Raw genomic sequence first — 21458 nt, 5'->3', positions numbered from 1 at the left:
CTTTGAACTTTTCAAACGGAAATTAAGCATTAAAATGCGTAAACTGAACATTCAAGAATACATTTCAAAAAAAATTATCAAAATAAAATTGTTTTTAATGGCACTGGCAAGGCCCGAAGTCCAATTTTTCATTCATTTTTTATTTTTTCAAAATGACCAAAAAGTGGAAACACTGCTCGAGAATACGTCACTATCGACAGCAATAACAAAAGTCACGTTACCACATTTGATGTTTTAACATCAGATCTGATGTTTTGAGCAAACTGTCTGATGTTGAAATCTGATGTTTTGATGTATATACATACATAGCCTACAGTTAAATCGCCCGCAGTAACAACTATTGCTCGATCAGCTGATTGCTAGTCTATAGTGACGTAGACTGTACACTCGCACGCTTCGCTGCTCACGCCCATTCCCGTTTTGAAAGCTCTGACAAAAGCACGCGCGGAATGCTGATCAGACCGCAATGGGGCAAAACTTTATTGAAAATCGTTTTATGGTAGCATGTTAAACACTAAGAACGTGTACAATCGCCAAGTCAGGTTTTTCCTTTAGTATCCTTTTAAGGTTACTCTTAAAAAAAAAAAGGATAACTCTAAACTGTGACGGCAGCCTTGCATCTCAACAACAGGGAGGCAAAACGTGACCTGAAAGTGACCGTTAACGGTAAAATTCTGCAGCCCTGCCCAGAACCAACATACCTTGGGGTTACACTTGACGAGTCACTCACATACCGTCACCATTTACAGTCACTACGCAAAAAGCTGACATCTCGCGTCGCCCTGCTGAGACGTCTGGCAGGCACAACTTGGGGTGCATGTGCTGACACCTTGCGCACTGCAGCCCTGGCTCTGGTTCACTCCACTGCTGAATACTGCGCCCTGCCTGGTGCCGCAGTACCCACACCCGCCTCATCGACAGCCCAATCAACGACGCATTGCGAACTGTGACTGGATGCCTGCGCCCAACTCCAACAGAGTATTTACCAATCCTTGCAGGCATCCAACCTGCTGAGCTCCGCCGAAAGGGAGCCATCATACACCTGGCTCGCCGGGCGGGAGATCCTAACCACTTGCTTCATGCAAATCCCCCAGGCAACTAAAGTCAAGACCCGCTTTGTGCCAGCTGCTGTTGAATTACTACATCCATTCAGCGATCATGCCATCAGCGCAGCACACTTCATGGAAGATACTTGGAATGCAGAGTGGTGCGCCACCGACACCAAACTACATGGTTTTATACCCCACCCGGTGGCACGCCCACCTGGTATGGACCTGCCTCGGCCGACTTGGGTCAAGCTCAACAGAATCCGAACCGGAGTCGGTCGCTTCCATTCCAACATGCACAAGTGGGGTATGGCTCCCTCATCGGCCTGCGAATGCGGCGAGGAGGAACAAACTGCTGACCATGTCGTTCTCGAATGTCCCATCTACAAGGCACCAAATGGAACGCATGGTATAGCAACGCTGGACGAAGCTACACTCACCTGGCTCTCCACCACCTGCCCTGAAACTTGATCTAGTCTCAAACGAAAGAAGAAGAAGGTTACTCTGTTTTATTTCTCTATGGTTCAAGTTCTGTTAAACCAGTGCAATTTTTATCTTTGGTACAGTAACTATCAAAAGTCAAACAAACAAAAAATCTACTAAAAAATATCAAAGAAAATCAACTTCAATGTTTAGGACACGTGCTGCGAAAAGGAAAATTAGAACATCTCTCTCTCTCTCAGGCAAAATTGAAGGGAAGCGTGCTCAAGGCAGACAAAGATTAACCTACTTAAACCAACAAACCGACAAAACCAACACCAACATACATCTAATACACACAGCAAACAACAGAGAATCTTAAAAACTTTTCATGTAAGAGGCAGCCAATGCTTGGAATCAAGTGCGACAATAAAAGAAGAGGACAGTAACTATCAAATGTTATCGCACAGCGCTCAATATTTTTTTATTTGGCAGCGCTCAATAGCTTTCATTCTGTAAAACTTCAAGTTTTTCAGACAATTTGAACGTTTTGGCGACTTTTCCACATTTTGATGTTTGAAATCTACGCCGCCTTAGCCGTTTTGTCATCTATTACGGGACAAATATATTGTTTGTAACGAAAAACAGTTGTTTTAAAAAATAGTTTAGCCCTGTGTCTAATGTCAGTGTTGACAAATGAGATTGAAAATCGAGCAAGAAAGTTTAATTATATTTTGCACCGGATCAAATTAGGCTCACCAATTTGGTGGGATTTACCGTGATCTTGATAAGTGGGAACTAATGCAAAGTAACTGCATATATTTGGATCTGTCAAAACGGTTACGGTATACGTCACTGATACTCGCCTGATGTTGATAAGACGTAGAGCGTCTTCGATGACACCTCCTTTGATTTGTTGGTCAATCATTTCATCCCCACCGAAACTTGGAGCTCTGACACAACAATAATATGGAACTACGTAATCAAACTAATATTGCAAAGCAGGAAGTCTGCTAAACATAACTAATGCTGTGTACCAACCAATTATTAGCTCACCTGTTAATTTCCAAAAGCCAGGGTTTCAACTTTTTATCCACAAATATATCGAACCCGAGAACTGGAACAATAACAATTTCAGTGAATCAATTTAGTTTACATATGATGTCACGGGAGCGAAGTTATTGCGCTTGACGTCACGGTTTCAGGAAGTCAAACAGGATCGTTCAAGATTTAAATAAGTAAGTTACGTCATCTCAACAGGCCCTTCAAACACATGTTAGTATCTGTGCGGCCCATCATGGGCCTGACAACGTTGGAAGAAAGAAAAAGATGAAATAAAAGGACACAATAAAAATGGAAAAAAGCGGATAAGACGATTGCTGCATGAATAAGACCTACCACTACAAGCCATCAATGGATGATGGTGACAATGACAGAGCCAGACACTGCACCAATGCACTTAACAAATAGCGAATGTCACATAAACTGTTGTTTTGCAAGCATTGGTAGCTGCATTAATACCGCTACATCGATTGTATCACGTGCGATCCGTGAGCATGTAGGCTCACTGTGCAGTTTTCATCCAATGTTGTCTTCATCACCAAAGATAACCAGACCCATCTCAACTTGTCGCAATAGCTTTCACTCCACGTCTCACGCATCTGTGCACAATGTAATTCTTCGTTGTTGATTTTGTTATTTTCGTCCTCAACTTGCCCTTCCATGTTATCTTGGGTTTCCTTGCTTCCTTTGAACGTCTACCCTTCAGCGCTCTTCTCAAAACATTATCTTCATCCTTCCTCAAGCATGCCCATTGCCCATACCACTTCACTCCATTCTCTTTCGCTAAGTTATCATCAGTGTCAATCAATCTAAGCATATTCTCATCAGTTCTTCGGTATTCTTCTTGTCTATCAGCTCACACTAACTGTTGTTTTAGTTCTTGTAGGAATTGCCATTTCGGCTTCCAGCAAGCAACATGTTTCACTTCCGTACCGCATTCCTTATCTCACACAACTCTTCATCTTATCTTCAACAATAATCTTCTGTCACATAACAACTCTTGGCACTATGTTTCTCGGCAGCCGATTTGTAGCAAGAATTGACAGCGACAGACACGTGTTTCGCCCATGAGGCTGGGCTCATCAGTATCGCACCGTATTCTGCCACAAATTTATTCGACCACCGCTTTAACAGTCAGTTTAACTCTTATCTTTGTGGAAACAAAGAAAGAGCCAACAAAACCAGCAGGCGCCAGGGCAGAGGACATTGTGAAGAAAGGGGCGTTCTTCCCGGCTATCAGCACAAGGCTGAGCACTCACTAGTAGCCTACAGCGAGCAGCTGCGATTCGCCAACCATAACGGTGTAGCTTCCACGCTAGCCATTCAGACCATCCAATCAACAATATGTTTCTCGGCAGCCGATTTGTAGCAAGAATTGACAGCGACAGACACGTGTTTCGCCCATGAGGCTGGGCTCATCAGTATCACACCGTATTCTGCCACAAATTTATTCGACCACCGCTTTACCAGTCAGTTTAACTCTTATCTTTGTGGAAACAAAGAAAGAGCCAACAAAACCAGCAGGCGCCAGGGCAGAGGACATTGTGAAGAAAGGGGCGTTCTTCCCGGCTATCAGCACAAGGCTGAGCACTCACTAGTAGCCTACAGCGAGCAGCTGCGATTCGCCAATCATAACGGTGTAGCTTCCACGCTCTGCCCTGGCGCCTGCTGGTTTTGTTGGCTCTTTCTTTGTTTCCACAAAGATAAGAGTTAAACTGACTGGTAAAGCGGTGGTCGAATAAATTTGTGGCAGAATACGGTGCGATACTGATGAGCCCAGCCTCATGGGCGAAACACGTGTCTGTCGCTGTCAATTCTTGCTACAAATCGGCTGCCGAGAAACATATTGTTGATTGGATGGTCTGAATGGCTAGCGTGGAAGCTACACCGTTATGGTTGGCGAATCGCAGCTGCTCGCTGTACTAGTGAGTGCTCAGCCTTGTGCTGATAGCCGGGAAGAACGCCCCTTTCTTCACAATGTCCTCTGCCCTGGCGCCTGCTGGTTTTGTTGGCTCTTTCTTTGTTTCCACAAAGATAAGAGTTAAACTGAAGATAAGAGTTAAAAGATAAGAGTTAAACTGGTAAAGCGGTGGTCGAATAAATTTGTGGCAGAATACGGTGCGATACTGATGAGCTCAGCCTCATGGGCGAAACACGTGTCTGTCGCTGTCAATTCTTGCTACAAATCGGCTGCCGAGAAACATATTGTTGATTGGATGGTCTGAATGGCTAGCGTGAAAGCTACACCGTTATGGTTGGCGAATCGCAGCTGCTCGCTGTACTAGTGAGTGCTCAGCCTTGTGCTGATAGCCGGGAAGAACGCCCCTTTCTTCACAACTCTTGGCACTCCTTGAATTTCACCAAACCTTGTTCTTGTAGTGACCACCGCTTCACTGCCTTCACGTTTCACCAGTTGTAACATGTACCATGTTTTTAACTAACAAATTTAAATTATGAGAACATTTAACCGAAACTCATGAGAACTGCAATTTACAAAATATGTACTCTGTAAATTTAAAACCAAAATTCTGCTCACATGCAATTTAGGTCACCACATCCGTATTTTTGAAGCGACATAACTGTGTAACCGTTTCGCTTTCATAACTCTCACCATATTACTGATAAGAGGCACTATAGGATATTATGAAATAAGCGGGGAATTGAAGAATACTCGCAGACAGAGGAGACTTTCACAGAGAACAGACTGAACGACTCTAGAACAAGAAGGTAAAATTCACGACGAGAGAATGTCGCTTTTCTGACACCGGTCGCAACCAACTAAATTGGTTAAAGTTAGACAGAAATAAGTAGGCTACTTTTCAATTTCCCGAATAAAAGCTTGTAACTTTGATTGACAATAAATGCATTTAACTTGTTTAATTTTTGTAGGTAATCATACCCCTAGATAGAATTCCTAAATTATCCTTTTGTAGCTAGAGACTCAGAGTCCTCTCACTAAGCTAAAGATAGCTTATAACAAGAAAAGCCTACACATTCACCGATTCCACTTCATTATTCAGCATTTCAACGGAATTTACCAATCTTTCCCAGTTCTTTGCATCTTTCATATTCAGCGCAATCCCTTAGTCCGCTTTTCAACCTCTTCATCTTTGCACCTCTTCTATGAACCCGCCTCCTTTATTTCGTATACATAACTACTGTTCCTCCACACTCGCCGCAAGGATCAATTTTGCTCATCACGATTTCCCTTCCATTCTTCTTGTCATCACTTTCATTTTTTTGATGTTAACACGCATTCCTTTGTGGTGGAGGGGCCCCTACTTCTCAAACTTCTTCTCAGATTTTCCAACATGTCACTTAACAAAACCAAATCATCGGCATGGAGGATCCTTCTCTTGCACGTTCGGCGATTATATCAATCATAATGGTGAAAACAGACGAGAGAGAACAGAACCTTGGCTTACTTCAGTTTTTAATGAAAACTTGTCTGTGAGCGCAGGACCAACGTGAAAGTTTGTCCTTACACCATGAAAAAAGTCCTATCACTGCTTGCAAGAGTGCCGTTGGTACTTACATTTTTCTCATTGTTCATTCCATCATATTTCTCGAGACTCTACCAAAAGCCCTTTTTCTATGCTCAGGAAACAGACAGACAAGTTCTTTTCATAATTTCGATACTTTTCCCGCACCTTCCTCAGAACAAAACATGACATTTTGTCTCTTTCTCAGGCATACACTGCATCTCGTCCAGATTCACTAAAGATTCCTTTTCACCAACACTTTAAGCACACTCCTCAATCACAATGATTAACAATCGTCGTCGTATGATCTTTGCATAATAGTTTTACTCTTCCGAAGGAGTCACAATTTATATAGGCTACCACCTTTCAAGATGGGCGCCACTACACTCGTCTTACATTGCAGTTATCTTTCATGTACTACACAATTCAAGCGCAAAGTAGGGATAGGAAAAATAATCCAAAGAAATTATCCAAGGTACATGATCAAAGTAACCTTCACTTCCTCAGCACGGTTTGAACCACAGAATATTGGAAATGCTGTCAACACTTATGAGGATGGTTTCTAGTTGAGCGCATGATAAACTAGTGATGTTCAAACCGTGGTCAGTGTGTAAAATGGGATCAGGAAGACAAAATTTTGTAGCTCTTGAACAGTTTCGGGTTTTAAATAGAGTGTTGGTTGGTTTTGAATCTTTATCCTCGGACTGACAAAGTTTGATTGGTTATTCCTGGTAGTTTCCCATACTTGTAGAGGCTCTTGACGCAGGGCCGGTTACCGAGATTGACAAAGTGAAGCTTTCGATTTTTGAAGTCTTGTTGCCAAGAATTATTCCCTCCATTAGGTGCCACTGAATGGAGAGCAGTCCTTAGAATGCGTTGCTCAAGCGCACACCCCGAGAGTCGAACCAGCGCCGCTTGATCTTGAAGCTTCTTCGTTCACGAAGTCACGCGCTAACCTACTGAGCTATCGTGTGCTAATGTGACGGTAACGATTTACGACGCATGGTAAAATAATATTTTCTTTCTGTTGAGCTAGCTAGGCTGCCGTGGAGGTAGCTAAGTGATCGTCGATTGCTGGACAAACGCAGAATTTACTTGCATCTGAGCTTGCAAGAACTTTGAGTTTCCAACATCAATAGCTTTTATGTAAATAAAGCTGACAACTTAAATGAAATCGCTTGAAAACATTCCATTTATTGCATTATGACCGAATGTACCGCATTATTTGATCACCATCGTCATGTAGGCTACAGCGCCCAGAAGCATAGCTTGCAGTGTGGATGTGGCGCTATGTAAATACTGTTGTTCATAATTATCATTATTAATGTTACAACCGAGCCAAGTGAAAACACGATGCAGCTAAATTACGTAAAGCTCTAATAACACTTAGTGCACAATATTGCACAACCTTGCTGTGGTAAGCAAGCAATATAAATGCGCGATGGACAAATATTGTCAAGTGGGGAAAATAAACTCACTTTCAAAGCAAACGCTATCAGAGTGTAGCGGCTGCCCCGGTCGACACATCTTGTAAGAATGTAGAAGATGCGGGCAGGCCACAATCATTGTCTTCACAATCAAGTCCTGTAATTGTCGTTACAAGAATGTTAAGTCGTGCAAAAAAGTATATTTATCGCTTTCGATTGAGGATTCTTTACAACGGCTCCTTCAACATGTTTTCACCCCAAATACCGTACAATACCTCCATTACATGCTTGCATACATTATAAATTTAATTATATGCCAGACTCAAATCCGTATTCCAACTGCTTAGATAATGATTATAACTTTCAAGAGCTTTCAGGGGACCAAAAGGACAATGCAATTATCTTGAATGAGAGCGAACGATACGGGCGGAAATTTTGCATAGAGAATCGAAACACAGTTCAAAATGGTTCAGCGTAGATTGGATTAAAAAAATATGCATTTAAAATGTAAGATCAAAAAGAGTGTTAAAAAACGCATTTCAGGACTGCTCTCCATTCAGCAGCACCTAGTGAATGGAATAGTTCTCCGGCAACAACACTTCAACAATCGGAAAACTTCACTCTGTCAATCTCGGTAACCGGCCCTGCGTCAAAAGCCTCTACAAGTACGCGAAACTATTATCAAGGCTTTGTATGTTCGAGGATAAAGATTCAAAACCAAACTAAACCAAAAAATCTGAGTAGGGTAGTCGGATTGGTTTAGAGCAATGCTTCTTAAAAAGGTGAATAAAATTTTTGCAGGGGGGAATCAACCAAAAGGGGTGAATAAGGGTGAACCGCCAGAAATGGATGATAGCTTGCAAGCAGGGCGGATATTCCGGATGTTCATTGTTCAACCTGTTCAGTGAACAGGTGAGAATTTCCAAAAACAAAATCAATTCTAAGTTTTTCATTTAAGTAAATCGACTACTGAACTGTTGTTTTTTGGTGTTTTTTTGCTTAGGCTATTGCAATAGTGAAGTTGGCTTGCACTGAGTGTATAAGTACAAAAATTTGGTGACTGTGTTTTGTGCTTTTGTAGCTTTATCTCTGGACTCGAAAAAGTGTAGGTTTGCAATGGTAAAACTTAGCTTTTGATCTGAACAAAAATCGAAACATAAATTTTGTGCCGTTAGGATAGCCGTTAGATAGTTTTATCATAATTTATTATGAAACAAGGGTGAATGAAATCTGGAGATAGATGCTAGGGGTGAACAAAACTAAAAGAGTTTAAGAAGTACTGGTTTAGAGTTTTTGACCAAGAGTAGCCATGCAGCAAAGAGTGACTATTGACTTAAAACGTTTTAACTTATAGTTTCATTTTCAAAAAGCTTCAAAGATGAATTATTCGAAGTTTTAGATTAATGGGCAAGAACATTTCAAAACCACGATCAGGAACCAATGAGACATTTTGTGAAGGGACCTCTGGGACAACGCTCACTCAAGCTAGAAACAATCCTAGAAAGAGTGAATACGATCAGTGATATCGTACTTACGGTTATATTTTGCCAGAGTGTGTTAGTGTCGTAACCAGCATTGTTCAGTTTCTTCATCAGTGATTTAACGCTACGTTTGCTACCACGATCGAAGTCATTGTGACGTTCAAACTTATTGCTTTGTTTGTTCACAGAATAGTTGGTCAAATGCATGTAGAGCTGGCTCTGGCGATATCATAAATCATGAAATTTAATAATAAGCAAATGCTAAAGCGATGAAACACAATGATAAAGTCAAACAAGCTAGATTGGAATCATTATTGATTTGATGAACATCAGAAAACACAACATTTGTTGAAAAGTTGACTGACCACGTTCTGTTCGGTTGGGTTGGAATACTTCTCAGTGCCAAGCCTGACCAGACCATCTTGATAGAGGAAGACCTGCAGGGGGTCACAGCTTGTCACAAGCACGTAGAGCCTGAGATCAAACTTATAACCGTCGAGCAACAGTGGCTTGTCCAGGTACTCTTGGACGACTGTGTGCTCGGTTGGGTGGATCTTTTCAGGGTTGCGAAATAACTGGATTCTGATCAGTATGGGTTTAATTAAAAATGATAGTACGATAGATTCAATTAATAATGATGATATAACAAAAGTATTATGTAAAGCAAAATGCACCAGCTCTTCGACAATACGGTCGATAATATCCATGTTTTTATCAGAGCGCATCACAGAAGATTCTTTGTTGGTTTGTGTTTAGGTATGACCATAAGGCCACATATAAATTAAAAACAATTTTACACAATTTTTCAAAACATTATTCACAATTTGTTAGGAAACCTTTGTTCACCTCGTTAAGTAATAAACGTGGAAACAAAGCTATTACACTGCTACTATGTAAACTACAGCCACCCGTTTCCCATTGCTCCATTAGCTGGCTTCTGTATGCAAGTCAGAGGCTTTCGTTGATTTTTCAAAGTATCTTTCGCATAAAGCAGCATAAGGTTGTATTCAGTTGGCATGTTCCATGTTTTCGGTGTGAAGTTGAAGTCATGAGGGCGAGCCCGTTTCATTCTGACAATAAATACTTAAATTGTTGCAGCAGTTCTGACCAGCATGTTTATCTAGTTTTCTAACGTAATATGCCGAATTGTTTAGTTTTTTTTACTTCTATTATAGACCGGGAGCCCGCGACGTCCACCCTAGGTGAAAAAGTTACCAATTTCTATTCATACAGCAATGTCCGGTGGTATGTGGGTACTCATAATCTGGAAGTCTGCCGGGCCGCCGGTGGTGGGTATGGGAATGGGGGGCATTTTTCATGGCCCAAAAAATGCGTTAGGTCAGCTGAAATAGTTACCGCTTGAAACTTAGTTGGTTGTAAAGTAAATTGTTTCTAGATGATTGTCTGGTATGTGACAGACATTTTCGGTGGTGGGGGGGCTCTGACAGACAAGTTTTATACCCCCCAAAATTTGCGCTAGGTCAGCTGAAAAAGTTACCGGATAAAACCAACTGATTATTAATCTGTGAGTGTTAAGCTTCACAAAAATATATGTGACAGACAAATTTGGTGGTGGGTGTCCCCTGACAGACGACCTGAAGTAGGTGACCCCCTAACTTGAGCTAGGTCAGCTGAAATAGTTACCGGATAAAACCAATTGAAAATTAATGTGTGAGTGTGAAGCTTCACAAAAATGTATGTGACAGACAAATTTGGTGGTGGGTGTCCCCTGACAGACGACCTGAAGTAGGTCTAGGTAACCCCTTCCCTTTTTGAGCTAAATCAATGACAGGAGTTACTGCTAAAAAAAAATTGAAGAAGTGTTTTGCTTCATGTGTGCACAACAGAAAATAAGTATTAGGCCTACGTATAACAGGCAATGTAACTACTAATGGAATACCAGAGTAAAAATGATGCAAATTGAGCAAGCACCCAATTTGGGTTAGGGTTAGTTAGATCTATAATAACAATCACTGTTAAGGGTAGCCTATTAATACTTGAAAAGTTTTTGACTGAACTTTTCGTCAACACTGAACAGTCTAGCGAAAAAATGTTTGGCAATGGTGGTGAGTCATTGACTAAAAAAATAATTCCAAGTAAGATTCATCTTCCGAGTCGGAATCTACGCTCCACTGTTCATCACAACTCTCAATGTCATCCTCAGCACTTCTTTCCTCCGATTTAGCCTACTAAATAGCTCAGATGGTATAGCTGCGCCTTCAAACCAGCTTGGAACATTCACAATTATTATTATCATTTGATAACTTCATTTGCTTTCGACCAGCCATAATAGTGACATTTGCTCGTTTTTCTTTAACAAATTCTGTGATTGCGTAATTGTTTTGCGGCATGCCGGCATCTTCGGCTTGTTCTAAGCCTGCAAGATATCTTAACTCTGTTACAGAAGCAGGTCTCTGTGTAACTGTGACACGACATTTTTTTGTGGCACTTTTTGACTTCCGAAAGCCAATTATTCCTTTTACCTGCGACGCAGCGTCCCTATTCGCAGTTTGCTCTAAAGCAGTAGTTCTCAAACTGTGCGTCGCGACGCCCTGATGCGTCGTTTCAATTTTCCAAGGGCGTCGCAGAAGAGTTTCGTAGCTGAATTCCGTTTATCTTATAAAGATGAGGTTAATCCTTTGATTAGCAGTTTCAGTTGTCATCAAAGTTGTTAACTTCATTAAAACACGCCCTCTGAAGTCAAGAGTTTTTAAAAAACTTTGTGGAGAAATGAATGCAGCGCATCGGAGTTTGCTCTTTTAATTTTCATCCAGGTGGTTTTCGCTTAGAAAATTCTTTGAACGCTTCTACGAATTGGTGGATGAACTTCAGGCTTTTTTGCAGCAAGAAAATAATCCACTTGCAGATTGTTTAGCTCAGAACAATTTTTTATTGAAATTGGCTTACTTTACTTGTGTGATATCTTCGCCAAACTGAACAGTGAACATTTCTATGCAAGGGCCGAATAAAAATGACATTTCTGAAAAAATTGTAGCATTCGTTAAAAAGCTGCTATTGTGAAAGGAAGATATAGCAAACCTGTCTGGAAACTCTCGATACTTCACTTTCTTGTCCAATTTGCTTGAAAATAAAAGTATGACGCAGCCTTCAAATTTGTGAAGCATATTTGGGCAACATTAAATGTTAAATGGGCAACATTAAACATTAAATGACAAATTTTGTCCAAGCTCGAGTCGAAATTCGCAAAAATACTTCCCGAAAAATTTATCAAACTACGAATGGATTCGTGATCCTTTCGTCCAACCTACTCCAATGTCTTTTACTGCACAAGAAAAAGAAGCCTACATTGACCTTTCTTGTGACAATTCCCTGAAAAGGATGTTTAATTCAGGAAATCCGGCAAATTTCTGGATTTCAATAAATGGCGATTATCCAGCTTTGGTGAAGAAAGCACTACGAATTATTATCCCATTTGTCACGTCCATGTCATATTTGTGTGAAGCAGGATTTTGTGCCTTGGCGGTGATAAAAAGCAAATTTCGATCACCAATAAACACTGAAAGAAAAATGCGGGTGGCAATTTCAAAAATTCTTCCAAGATTTAATGAACTTTGTAAAAACAAGCAAGCCCACACGTCACATTAAATAATATGCATTGCTTTTTGTTGTTGTATCAACAAACAAAACTTTAATAATAAGTTTCCTCATTAACTTTTATTTGCTGGTGCGTCGCAAGTCCAGAAAACTTTTCCAGAAGCGTCGCAACAAAAAAATGTTTGAGAACCACTGCTCTAAAGACAGATCGACTGCCGTCCTGGAGTAATCCTTTTTGATACGCCTAACTAAGAAAGCATTATCCAGTATAGCCCTCAGTTTCGGATCCGCGTTTTTTAGTTTGTTGTAGAACAACGATCCCCATCTTGCATAATTTGGGCAATTCAGAGCGAAATATATTTCTAGAAGTATTGGTACAATAACCATGTAACCACTTACGTCGTTCATCCTGACGCATCTCTGCACTTCTCGATAGAGTCGGTTTATTAAGAACACGTATAGTGTCCAGAACTGACAGGTTTCACCAAACACTCCATTCATGGACCTGTTAAAGCATTCTTCATACTTTTTCCGATGTTCGGTGACGACTGGATTGGCCAACAGGCCAAGCATACTTTTACTTTATCAGGGTCAGTTGGAATAGTGGACATGACTTGCTGGAAGTTGTCAATTTCATCTGCATCTAAAGTTGTCAAGAATCGATCGTATAGCTTTCTTTCCATGACGTTGGCTGTAATTTCGTGCACACGAGTACAGTACACCTGTTGTAAAATTTCCTATAATGAACGCTTGTAATGATCCCTCGGCAAGGATCTTTGACTCCGACAATATGGACTCTATCCCGCAATCATTTATGAAGGTTCCTTTTGCTCCGAAAAATGCAAGATCCATGTGAAAATTCCCAAGCATAATGAGGAGATTGTCAAAAAGAGGGGCTTCAATGGCTTGAATGGAGTAGACTTTTTGTGCAACCAGGGGTGTGCAACAGCTACGTCATACGTCACCACGGCATATTATTGATGAGTTTCAGTTGCAACCTTCATCGTTCTAACCAGTGTTTCCTTAACAACGTTATTGTTGGTTGGTGATCTTGTTATAGGGTCCATGTAACATATTCGCTGTAGCTGTAGGCAATCCACTCTATATTTGCTCATGAAACCAGCATAGAGTGGAGTTGCAAAATCTCTACTTTTGCTGAACCAATACATATCTAGCGGCTTCATTTTGCATGTCAAGATGGACTCTTTATCCATTATTTCCTGAATATGATCAGATGCTTCTCTCCCACGGAACGTGATTCTTACTTTCTTCCTGTGCTAAAGCGTAGTGTGCAAATTCCGGCTCTAAACTTTTCACATCATTGTAGTTAATTGTGTGGCCTTTCCTGTTAGGTATCTGCAGAGTTAACTTGGAACCTGTCATTGCTCCTAAACCAAGTATTATGTGCTTCCATGGCTTTACATGACCTCGACTGACGTTATACACAGCATCTGACTACATTGATTCTACTTTTCTTTCCATTGTGTCTGTACGAGAATCACTGAATTTGGATTTCAACCCGCATAATAGTGGGGTATAGAAGAGTTGCAATCATTCGGGAAGTTTTGGGGCCATATCCTTCAAGATATCTATGATTGTTGGATTTGGGGTTTTGGTTTTGAGTAGCGCGTAAGTTCAATATTTCACCTCGTAAGAGAAGTGCCACTGTTCGAATCTGATCATCTTGATTGGCACTATAATCGCCTATCAGAGCATATTTTTCTTCTTGGGCGGAGAGAAGTGAGGTGTAAATAAAATTGCCTACTTATTGTTTGTGCTTTACCAAACTTGTGAAAAATTGTCCTCACAAGGTTCTGTGTGGTGTTGGTGAAGGAAGTGAGTTTAGCGAGATGAAATATTCCCGTTTGTGGTGGTTTAGGAATTGCTTTTAGTCTCTCTATCAAAGTAAACCAGGCAAAACTCGTGATACTCTGCTTCTAAGGCAATTAAGTCCACACCACTACGAATTAGTGATTTAATCCTTTCGTTTTTAGAAAACACTGCTCTTGACTTAAGTGATTCGCATCCGTCCATCGTTGAGACCTCAACGGTATTTTCTTTTTTTTTTGTATTTCGCTTACGGCCACAAAATATACAGGATCCTTTCAATAAACCTATTTCGTCTGACTTAAGGAGCGAGCTTCTGCATCTTGTTTCAACTTTAGCGACTTTAGCAGAAGATAAGCAACTGCCTCAGGTTGAAATGTTCTTTTAACTGCTGTACAGGTAAACTTTTTGTGACATGGCTGATGATAGACACCTATGGGTAACGCAGAGGAACTTGTCTGAATGATTTTACGTGTGGTGACAGAAAAGCAATCGGATGATAATAATTGTAATCGAATGCTGGCAATGTTTTTCCATAAAGTCCTGATTGTTACATTCCAAACTTTACATTTTGCATCGTCTGCAGTCGTGCTACAGCAAATAAAACATAGTCGATGTTCTCCAGGTCTTGCATAGTTGACCTGAAAAAAAATGTGTGAGCCTAAAGAGTTTGACGTACGTCAACCTAAAGTTAAATTAGCAACATGTTGGTTACTAATCTATAGTTTTGCGTTGCAAATCACGATATAATTGTATAGGAGTTAATCTCATGTCAAGTGCTTCCATATCGCGTACGAAATACCATTCTTTATCGTGATAGTTACTATACGGTACCTTAGTCGCACTCGCATCCTCATCGGTTCGCGGAGTTACGATGATTGTAGGCAACTGATCAATGACACACTCCTCCATTTGGTAATTGTTTGTCTGTAAAATATCACTCCGAAATTCGGACATTCTTTTGAAGTCTGTTCAGTTAAGTTACTGCTGCTTTTCCAACATGTTTGTTACTAAAAATCTTGCTTATCTTTTGAGTAACTCCTAGAATTATGGGTAAATAAAACCTTGGTGTGATAGGCGAAACATTACTGGCTTGAAAATAATAAAGTAGCCAAGTCACCTGATAACTCTTGTAAAGTTAGAGTAGCCTACGTATTGCAGACATTACCTGGGCAGTGGGCATTACCAGACATGCAGTACGGTAAATCAAACTATAGGAGCAAATAGTTGCAATACTTGTATTGGCTAATAACGTACACTAATTACTCCCAGACAGCAAATCAACCGTTTTTAGACGTGACGTGCAGACGTTGAAGTGATGTAAAAAACGGTTGATTTGCTGTCAATGTTTTTTCGAAAGGATGCTTTTTACACTGTTTTGTATCATGTTCTTCCACTTAGCCTACTAATATTTATCCATACTCGTTAGATCGCTGATTTGTTGCGTAACTTAAACTAAATTGTCACTGACTGCCTCTTTGAAAAGTCTTGTTCATGGAATAACGGTTTGGAGGAATAAAAAACGTAGAGTACATGATTATTTATCATTGTGATGTCATATACAGTAGTAGCTAGCTTATTGAAGGGAGTTTCGAAAAAAGTGTTATCACATAGCTAAATGGTTAAGGTATAGTCAGATGATCAAGCGCTTTAAGGAGTAAATTGTTAGTAATGTGTCGTTGCCCACTGTGACACAAAAGCAAATGATTCCTTTCAAACTAATTTAACAGCTTGAACTTGGGCTGTAAAATTCCAATCACAAAACTCGCTAAAAGTAAGCCAACCGTATTTCTCTATTTCAGAGAGCAAATCAACCCTTTTATAAATTGATTCAACGTCTGCAGACGTTAAACCAATGCAGAAAACGGTTGATTTACTGGCTGAGATTGTAGTGAGCCAAGCAGATGCAAAAACGCTTGATAAAGTTCCTTGCACTGAAACTATTTTTATCTGTGTAGACAAATGAAGTAGATAAATCACGTTCTGTTACTTAGTATACCGTACTTCAAAAGCACAGCTAACAAATCCCTCCTATAAATCGACTTAGTGCAAACCTGGGGGGTTACCCAGGCCTATTTCAGGTCATCTGTCAGGGGACACCCACCACCAAATTTGTCTGTCACATACATTTTTGTGAAGCTTCACACTCACACATTAATTTTCAATTGGTTTTATCCGGTAACTATTTCAGCTGACCTAGCTCAAGTTAGGGGGGTCACCTACTTTAGGTCGTCTGTCAGGGGACACCCACCACCAAATTTGTCTGTCACATATATTTTTGTGAAGCTTAACACTCACAGATTAATAATCAATTGGTTTTATCCGGTAACTTTTTCAGCTGACGTAGGGCAAATTTTGGGGGGTATAAAACTTGTCTGTCAGAGCCCCCCCACCACCGAAAATGTCTGTCACATACCAGACAATCATCTAGAAACAATTTACTTTACAACCAACTAAGTTTCAAGCGGTAACTATTTCAGCTGACCTAGCGCATTTTTTGGGCCATGAAAAACGCCCCCCATTTCCATACCCACCACCGGCGGCCCGGCAGACTTCCAGATTATGAGTACCCACATACCACCGGACATTGCTGTATGAATAGAAATTGGTAACTTTTTCACCTAGGGTGGACGTCGCGGGCTCCCGGTCTATTATGGTTTAACGTGTAAAACATACGGTAACCAAATTTCTCATATTACTGTGACATGCCACTAGGCCTACTACAATACTACATCCCAGCTAGCGATGCCTGTCATTTTTGCATTAATTCAACGTTAGCTAACGTTGGATCGGTGTGGAGGTGACGAGTTTAGCTGACTGGGGTCTAAAATTATCGCTTTATCAACACAACTTTATAACAAAGCACACTTGATATCTTCAAGACATAACTTCTCTGGGTATAATTGGATTTCAGCAAGATGATAATGTTGTATTTGCTAGTTTGTTTTAGTCATTGTTTTCATGTCGTCAAGTTATAACCTATCTATTTTGTGAGTCGTGCAAGGCCTGGTGCGTTGCGCTTGAAATGGCTTTGCCCGTGGTAGGATTTCTTTGTGGGGTTTTCTTTGCCTGCCTTGCTCTTCTTTGCTATGAGCTAAACGCATCAAGACGTGTTCCCCTCACGACCATCAGCACTCTTAATAACGCACCATGGCCGATCTTCATAGCAACTGTCCATACAAATCTTAAATATATCAGCTAAAGCTATTTGGGCTAATAAAGCTATAGCCTAAATATATGTTGTTCATTTTTTTGTAACATTTTCTTTTTTTATTTTCCCTTTATATCTTAAATTTTTCTGAAGGTGTTGCAACCGTGACAAATTTCTCAACTTAATAACTTACTTCGGTCTCAAGCACGTTTTAACGTTCGCATTTTGTCGCTTCTACCTTTTTCTCGACCTTTGCTATGTTGACGTGTATTGTTTTTGATATGATGGTCAGAAATAAAAAACAACTAAACTGAACTGAACAGCAACAAAACCTGCAGGTTCATCGAATCGTAACATAAAAACCAAAATATATTAAGAATACTCAACAATGTGAGAGATGCTGAGTGCCAGGGCTGGTGGAGGTGAGAGATGCTGAGTGCCAGGGTTGGTGGAGGTGCGAGATGCTGAGTGCCAGAGTTGGTGGAGGTGAGAGCCAGACCGAGAATCGGAATTAACTGCACCGATTAAAAAGCTCAACTATGCATGCGCGAATTGAATTATCGGCACGTGATTATCGCATTTGATCACAGCAATGATATGTTCTTTGCAGTTATTTCATTGAATTCTCATTAATATAAAATTTACTTTGCCATGTTTCTTGCAAGAAGATCCTTTCGACAAACCTCCCCCATGCTTGGAAAGTGGTTGATTCTTTGATAATCCTTCAAAGCTTGAAACCGGTCAGTCGGAACGACGGTGTCATACCAGAACAGGAAGGCGGACATCAATGCAGGGGAATCCTCCTTCAATATTTTAATTCCACTCGCCTCAATGCTGCTTTTCACTGTCAATAAAACAACATGATTTGTACCCAGCATCAGCAATGCGGTTGTCAATCACTTTGCATCACAGATTTTTGACGCAACAATGTCAGGAACCTGAGGCAGTGAACATGAAATAAAAAAAGAATTTCAACAATCAAATTTAAAAACACATGTTTTTAGTCTTGCCACGAAGGATTAAGCAGCCTATTCTAAAAATAAGCTAACTCAGTAGTTTTTATTGCACTGAAATTAAATGTAAAAAATTTAAGAATCTGAGTTATCAGTAGGTGGCAACCCAAGGACGGATCAAATCGTTTAGAGGCTCTATATGCACATGCCACTCCAACGCATCCACCTCGCTGTGCTCCCTGGACAACAAGTGTTGAAGTTGCGCCGAAACAAGGCCACAGATTCTTCCAGGGTTGTGCAGTCGGAGTCGTGAAGTCGGCGGGATTTTGGCGTGTCCGGAGTCGGCCAAGTTATAAACTGAGAAGTCGGAGTCGTATATTTTTTCCAGACCTCACAACCCGGATTCTTCTTGTAGCTTTTTCTTCGTTTGAACCTTCTTCGCCACTTCAGGGGTCGAGGGGCTCTGCCTTTTACCACCCTTGGGCAGTGGCGGCGACGCGGTCTAGACGTTTGGGCAGGTGTCGAGCAGCCATTGAATTGATTCGTCATCCAATTCGCGCAGACCACGCACACCATTTGGCGCATGGTAGATGGCGCAGTTACAGATGGTGTGGTCTACGGTTTGTTCCTCCATGCCACATACTTACAATTACCACAATTACTGACTGTCACAGTTTCTTTCTATCTCTTACCAGGAAAAAGACTTGGAAAGGTTCAATGACGTAGTTTAATGGGTTATAACCGAAAAGCAGTCAATTAAATATCGAATAGTTCTGCCATTGAAATGATATATGAAAACGCTTGAAGGATTTTAACGAACGGCTTCTCAAATAACTCTAATTTCGAACACAATTTATATCAGCACCAAACTCTCATCTACTTGTATTCAATTACTTCAAGTCTCAATCACCAATAATTTCTGCACCAACTACCAATCCACAACTCATAACACAACTTTCATAATAACAATCATAATCACGCAAATTACACCACTACTTATAGAAGGTTGTTCGGTCTAGTAACTTCGAGAAGGTTACGTAATGTTTTATCATAATAAGGACTCATTGTTCTGTCAAGTTGCATTAAACGTAAACAAGCAGAAGCTTCCAGATTGTCACGTAGGGTAGAAGATTCTAGAAAATACGTTACATAACAAAGACCTCGCAATCATAGGTTACTTCAGGTCAGTGACCGATAATAACACACAACACGAGAATTCCATAACCAAAACAGCACGCTCGGTCAAGATACAAAGCAGCCCGTCGAGAGACCTTGCACCTTGATTGTGACACTGACCGATAGTAACCTTTAGTTACGCAATCTGTTATTGTGAAATCTGCTTTTGGAAAGTTTCTGTGTACGTAACATTCTGGAAACTTCTTGCTGCTGACCAAAAGACTTATTGACCAGAAGAGCGAATTCTTGTGATGGAATATTATTATTGTCTCTGGAAGTTTCTGGTCCAAGCAAACCTGTTATAAATAGGCGCGTGATTTGTTGACAATTAATAATTATGATTAGACGTGTGTTGAGAGTTATGTATTAAAGGAATTAGAAGTGTGATGAAAAGTATATTATCCGTATTCAGACTAGGTTTTCAAGGGATTCCTTGAGTTGTGCAGGGTGAAAACAGCCCGCGGTTTTTGAACTTTTATTACGGCTTTGATATGCATGCTGTCAGTCAGATATTTTACCAAGTGAAAGAAAATTTATCTGACTTTCCAAAAAATTCAAACGTCCCTTCGAATCATGTGTATATCTATAGCTATAATAGATTTATTAGACAGGTATCAAATCGCCAAAGTTAGATGTAAATTATAATAAACAAGGCTTTAACTTGCTCTGCTTGAGATAATGACGTCATAGTAATCCCGCGCCACACTTTGCTTATAGCTTGACAATGCCGCAATGCTTAGTCACTGATATATATCCGTCAGCCCATCTTCATGTTTTTACACCTATAGCTGTCGCTAACCGTTGAAGCGACAAAATAACGGCGCAGTTTTGTCGGCTAGAAAATTATTGAATAAAAATGGTTGTCGATACTGTATAAATTGTGGATAAAACGATCAAAAATCGACTTATAAATATTCGACTTTTGAAGTTGAACGATTGCGAAATGAAACAATTTTACTATCAAAAATATTATCAATTTTGACCATCCGGTTTTGTCCATGTAAACTACTCTATTCCCAGCTTGTAGTGCCACACTTTTCGCGTTGATGTATTGTGCAATGATGTTCAATCAGCTCAAAATAAATTTTTATGTTTTAGTCACAGACAGAAGTACCTGTATGCAATTTACGCCAGACGCAAATCGGTAATTGACATCATGCAGTGTCTTCTTCACAACTAGTCAAATTACAAGCGCGATATGTTCATTATTTGCAATAATTGCAAATAATGCAAATAATGCGAATTTGCAATAATTGGCAGCAAAAAGTACCAAAGTCGAACCGGACGTCACTGTACCAACTTATTGCAACTGCTGAGATCTGACATCAGAAAAGCTGGCCTGGGATCCCTGCTCAGCACACCACATCTCCATCGATTGCAAAACATCGCAAAGGACAAAACAGAATGGAGATCCTATCAACCATATTGAAAGACTGATCGAAGCCAGCGGATGCCAAACGATTTGGCTACACTGGCGGCGGAGACAGTTACAATAATAATAATAATATGTTCATTAGGCGACTTGGCGACTTTGAATAAACGATCGTTGATCTGTAAGAAACCAACCAAGTGCAATCTGCTCTCACTCCAGGAGCAAATCAATGAAATGTTTCAAGGTACATGCTAAAAACAGTAAGATGTCTCCCAAACCGAATCATGTAATCTTTCCAAAGTCTCTGTATCGTACATGAAAGAACTAGAAGAAATTGGAACATTCTGGGGGCTCGTCCGTGATTACCGAAGATCAATCTGAAGATAGATTTAAATAAGTCAATAACAAGCAGTCAAAATGACGGATATTGTCAAAACTGAGATGATTGAAAACTTACAGACCATGGCGGAACTAATGGGCCTGAATGGCGATGAGAAGTCCCAGTT

The 21458-nt window shown here is 40.4% G+C and overlaps 1 protein-coding gene across 1 annotated transcript in view; it reads right to left on the bottom strand.

Moving 5' to 3' along the window:
- The window catches only part of LOC145782222 (tubulin polyglutamylase TTLL7-like), a 60462-nt gene that overhangs the window by 21664 nt on the left and 17340 nt on the right, over positions 1-21458 (bottom strand). The window contains exons 2-8 of the mRNA XM_082593996.1: positions 18097-18295; positions 9827-9988; positions 9284-9500; positions 8973-9137; positions 7489-7594; positions 2523-2583; positions 2333-2419 (exon numbers count right to left, since the gene is read on the bottom strand). Coding sequence (XP_082450122.1) covers positions 2333-2419; positions 2523-2583; positions 7489-7594; positions 8973-9137; positions 9284-9500; positions 9827-9988; positions 18097-18295 — 997 coding nt within the window. The remainder of the gene's footprint in view (positions 1-2332; positions 2420-2522; positions 2584-7488; positions 7595-8972; positions 9138-9283; positions 9501-9826; positions 9989-18096; positions 18296-21458) is intronic.

The sequence above is a fragment of the Aplidium turbinatum genome, chromosome 13 (genome assembly GCF_918807975.1).
Source record: "Aplidium turbinatum chromosome 13, kaAplTurb1.1, whole genome shotgun sequence".
Taxonomy (NCBI): Eukaryota; Metazoa; Chordata; class Ascidiacea; order Aplousobranchia; family Polyclinidae; genus Aplidium; species Aplidium turbinatum.
Note: the sequence above shows the minus strand (reverse complement) of the source record. Positions and strands in the feature narration are given on the sequence as shown.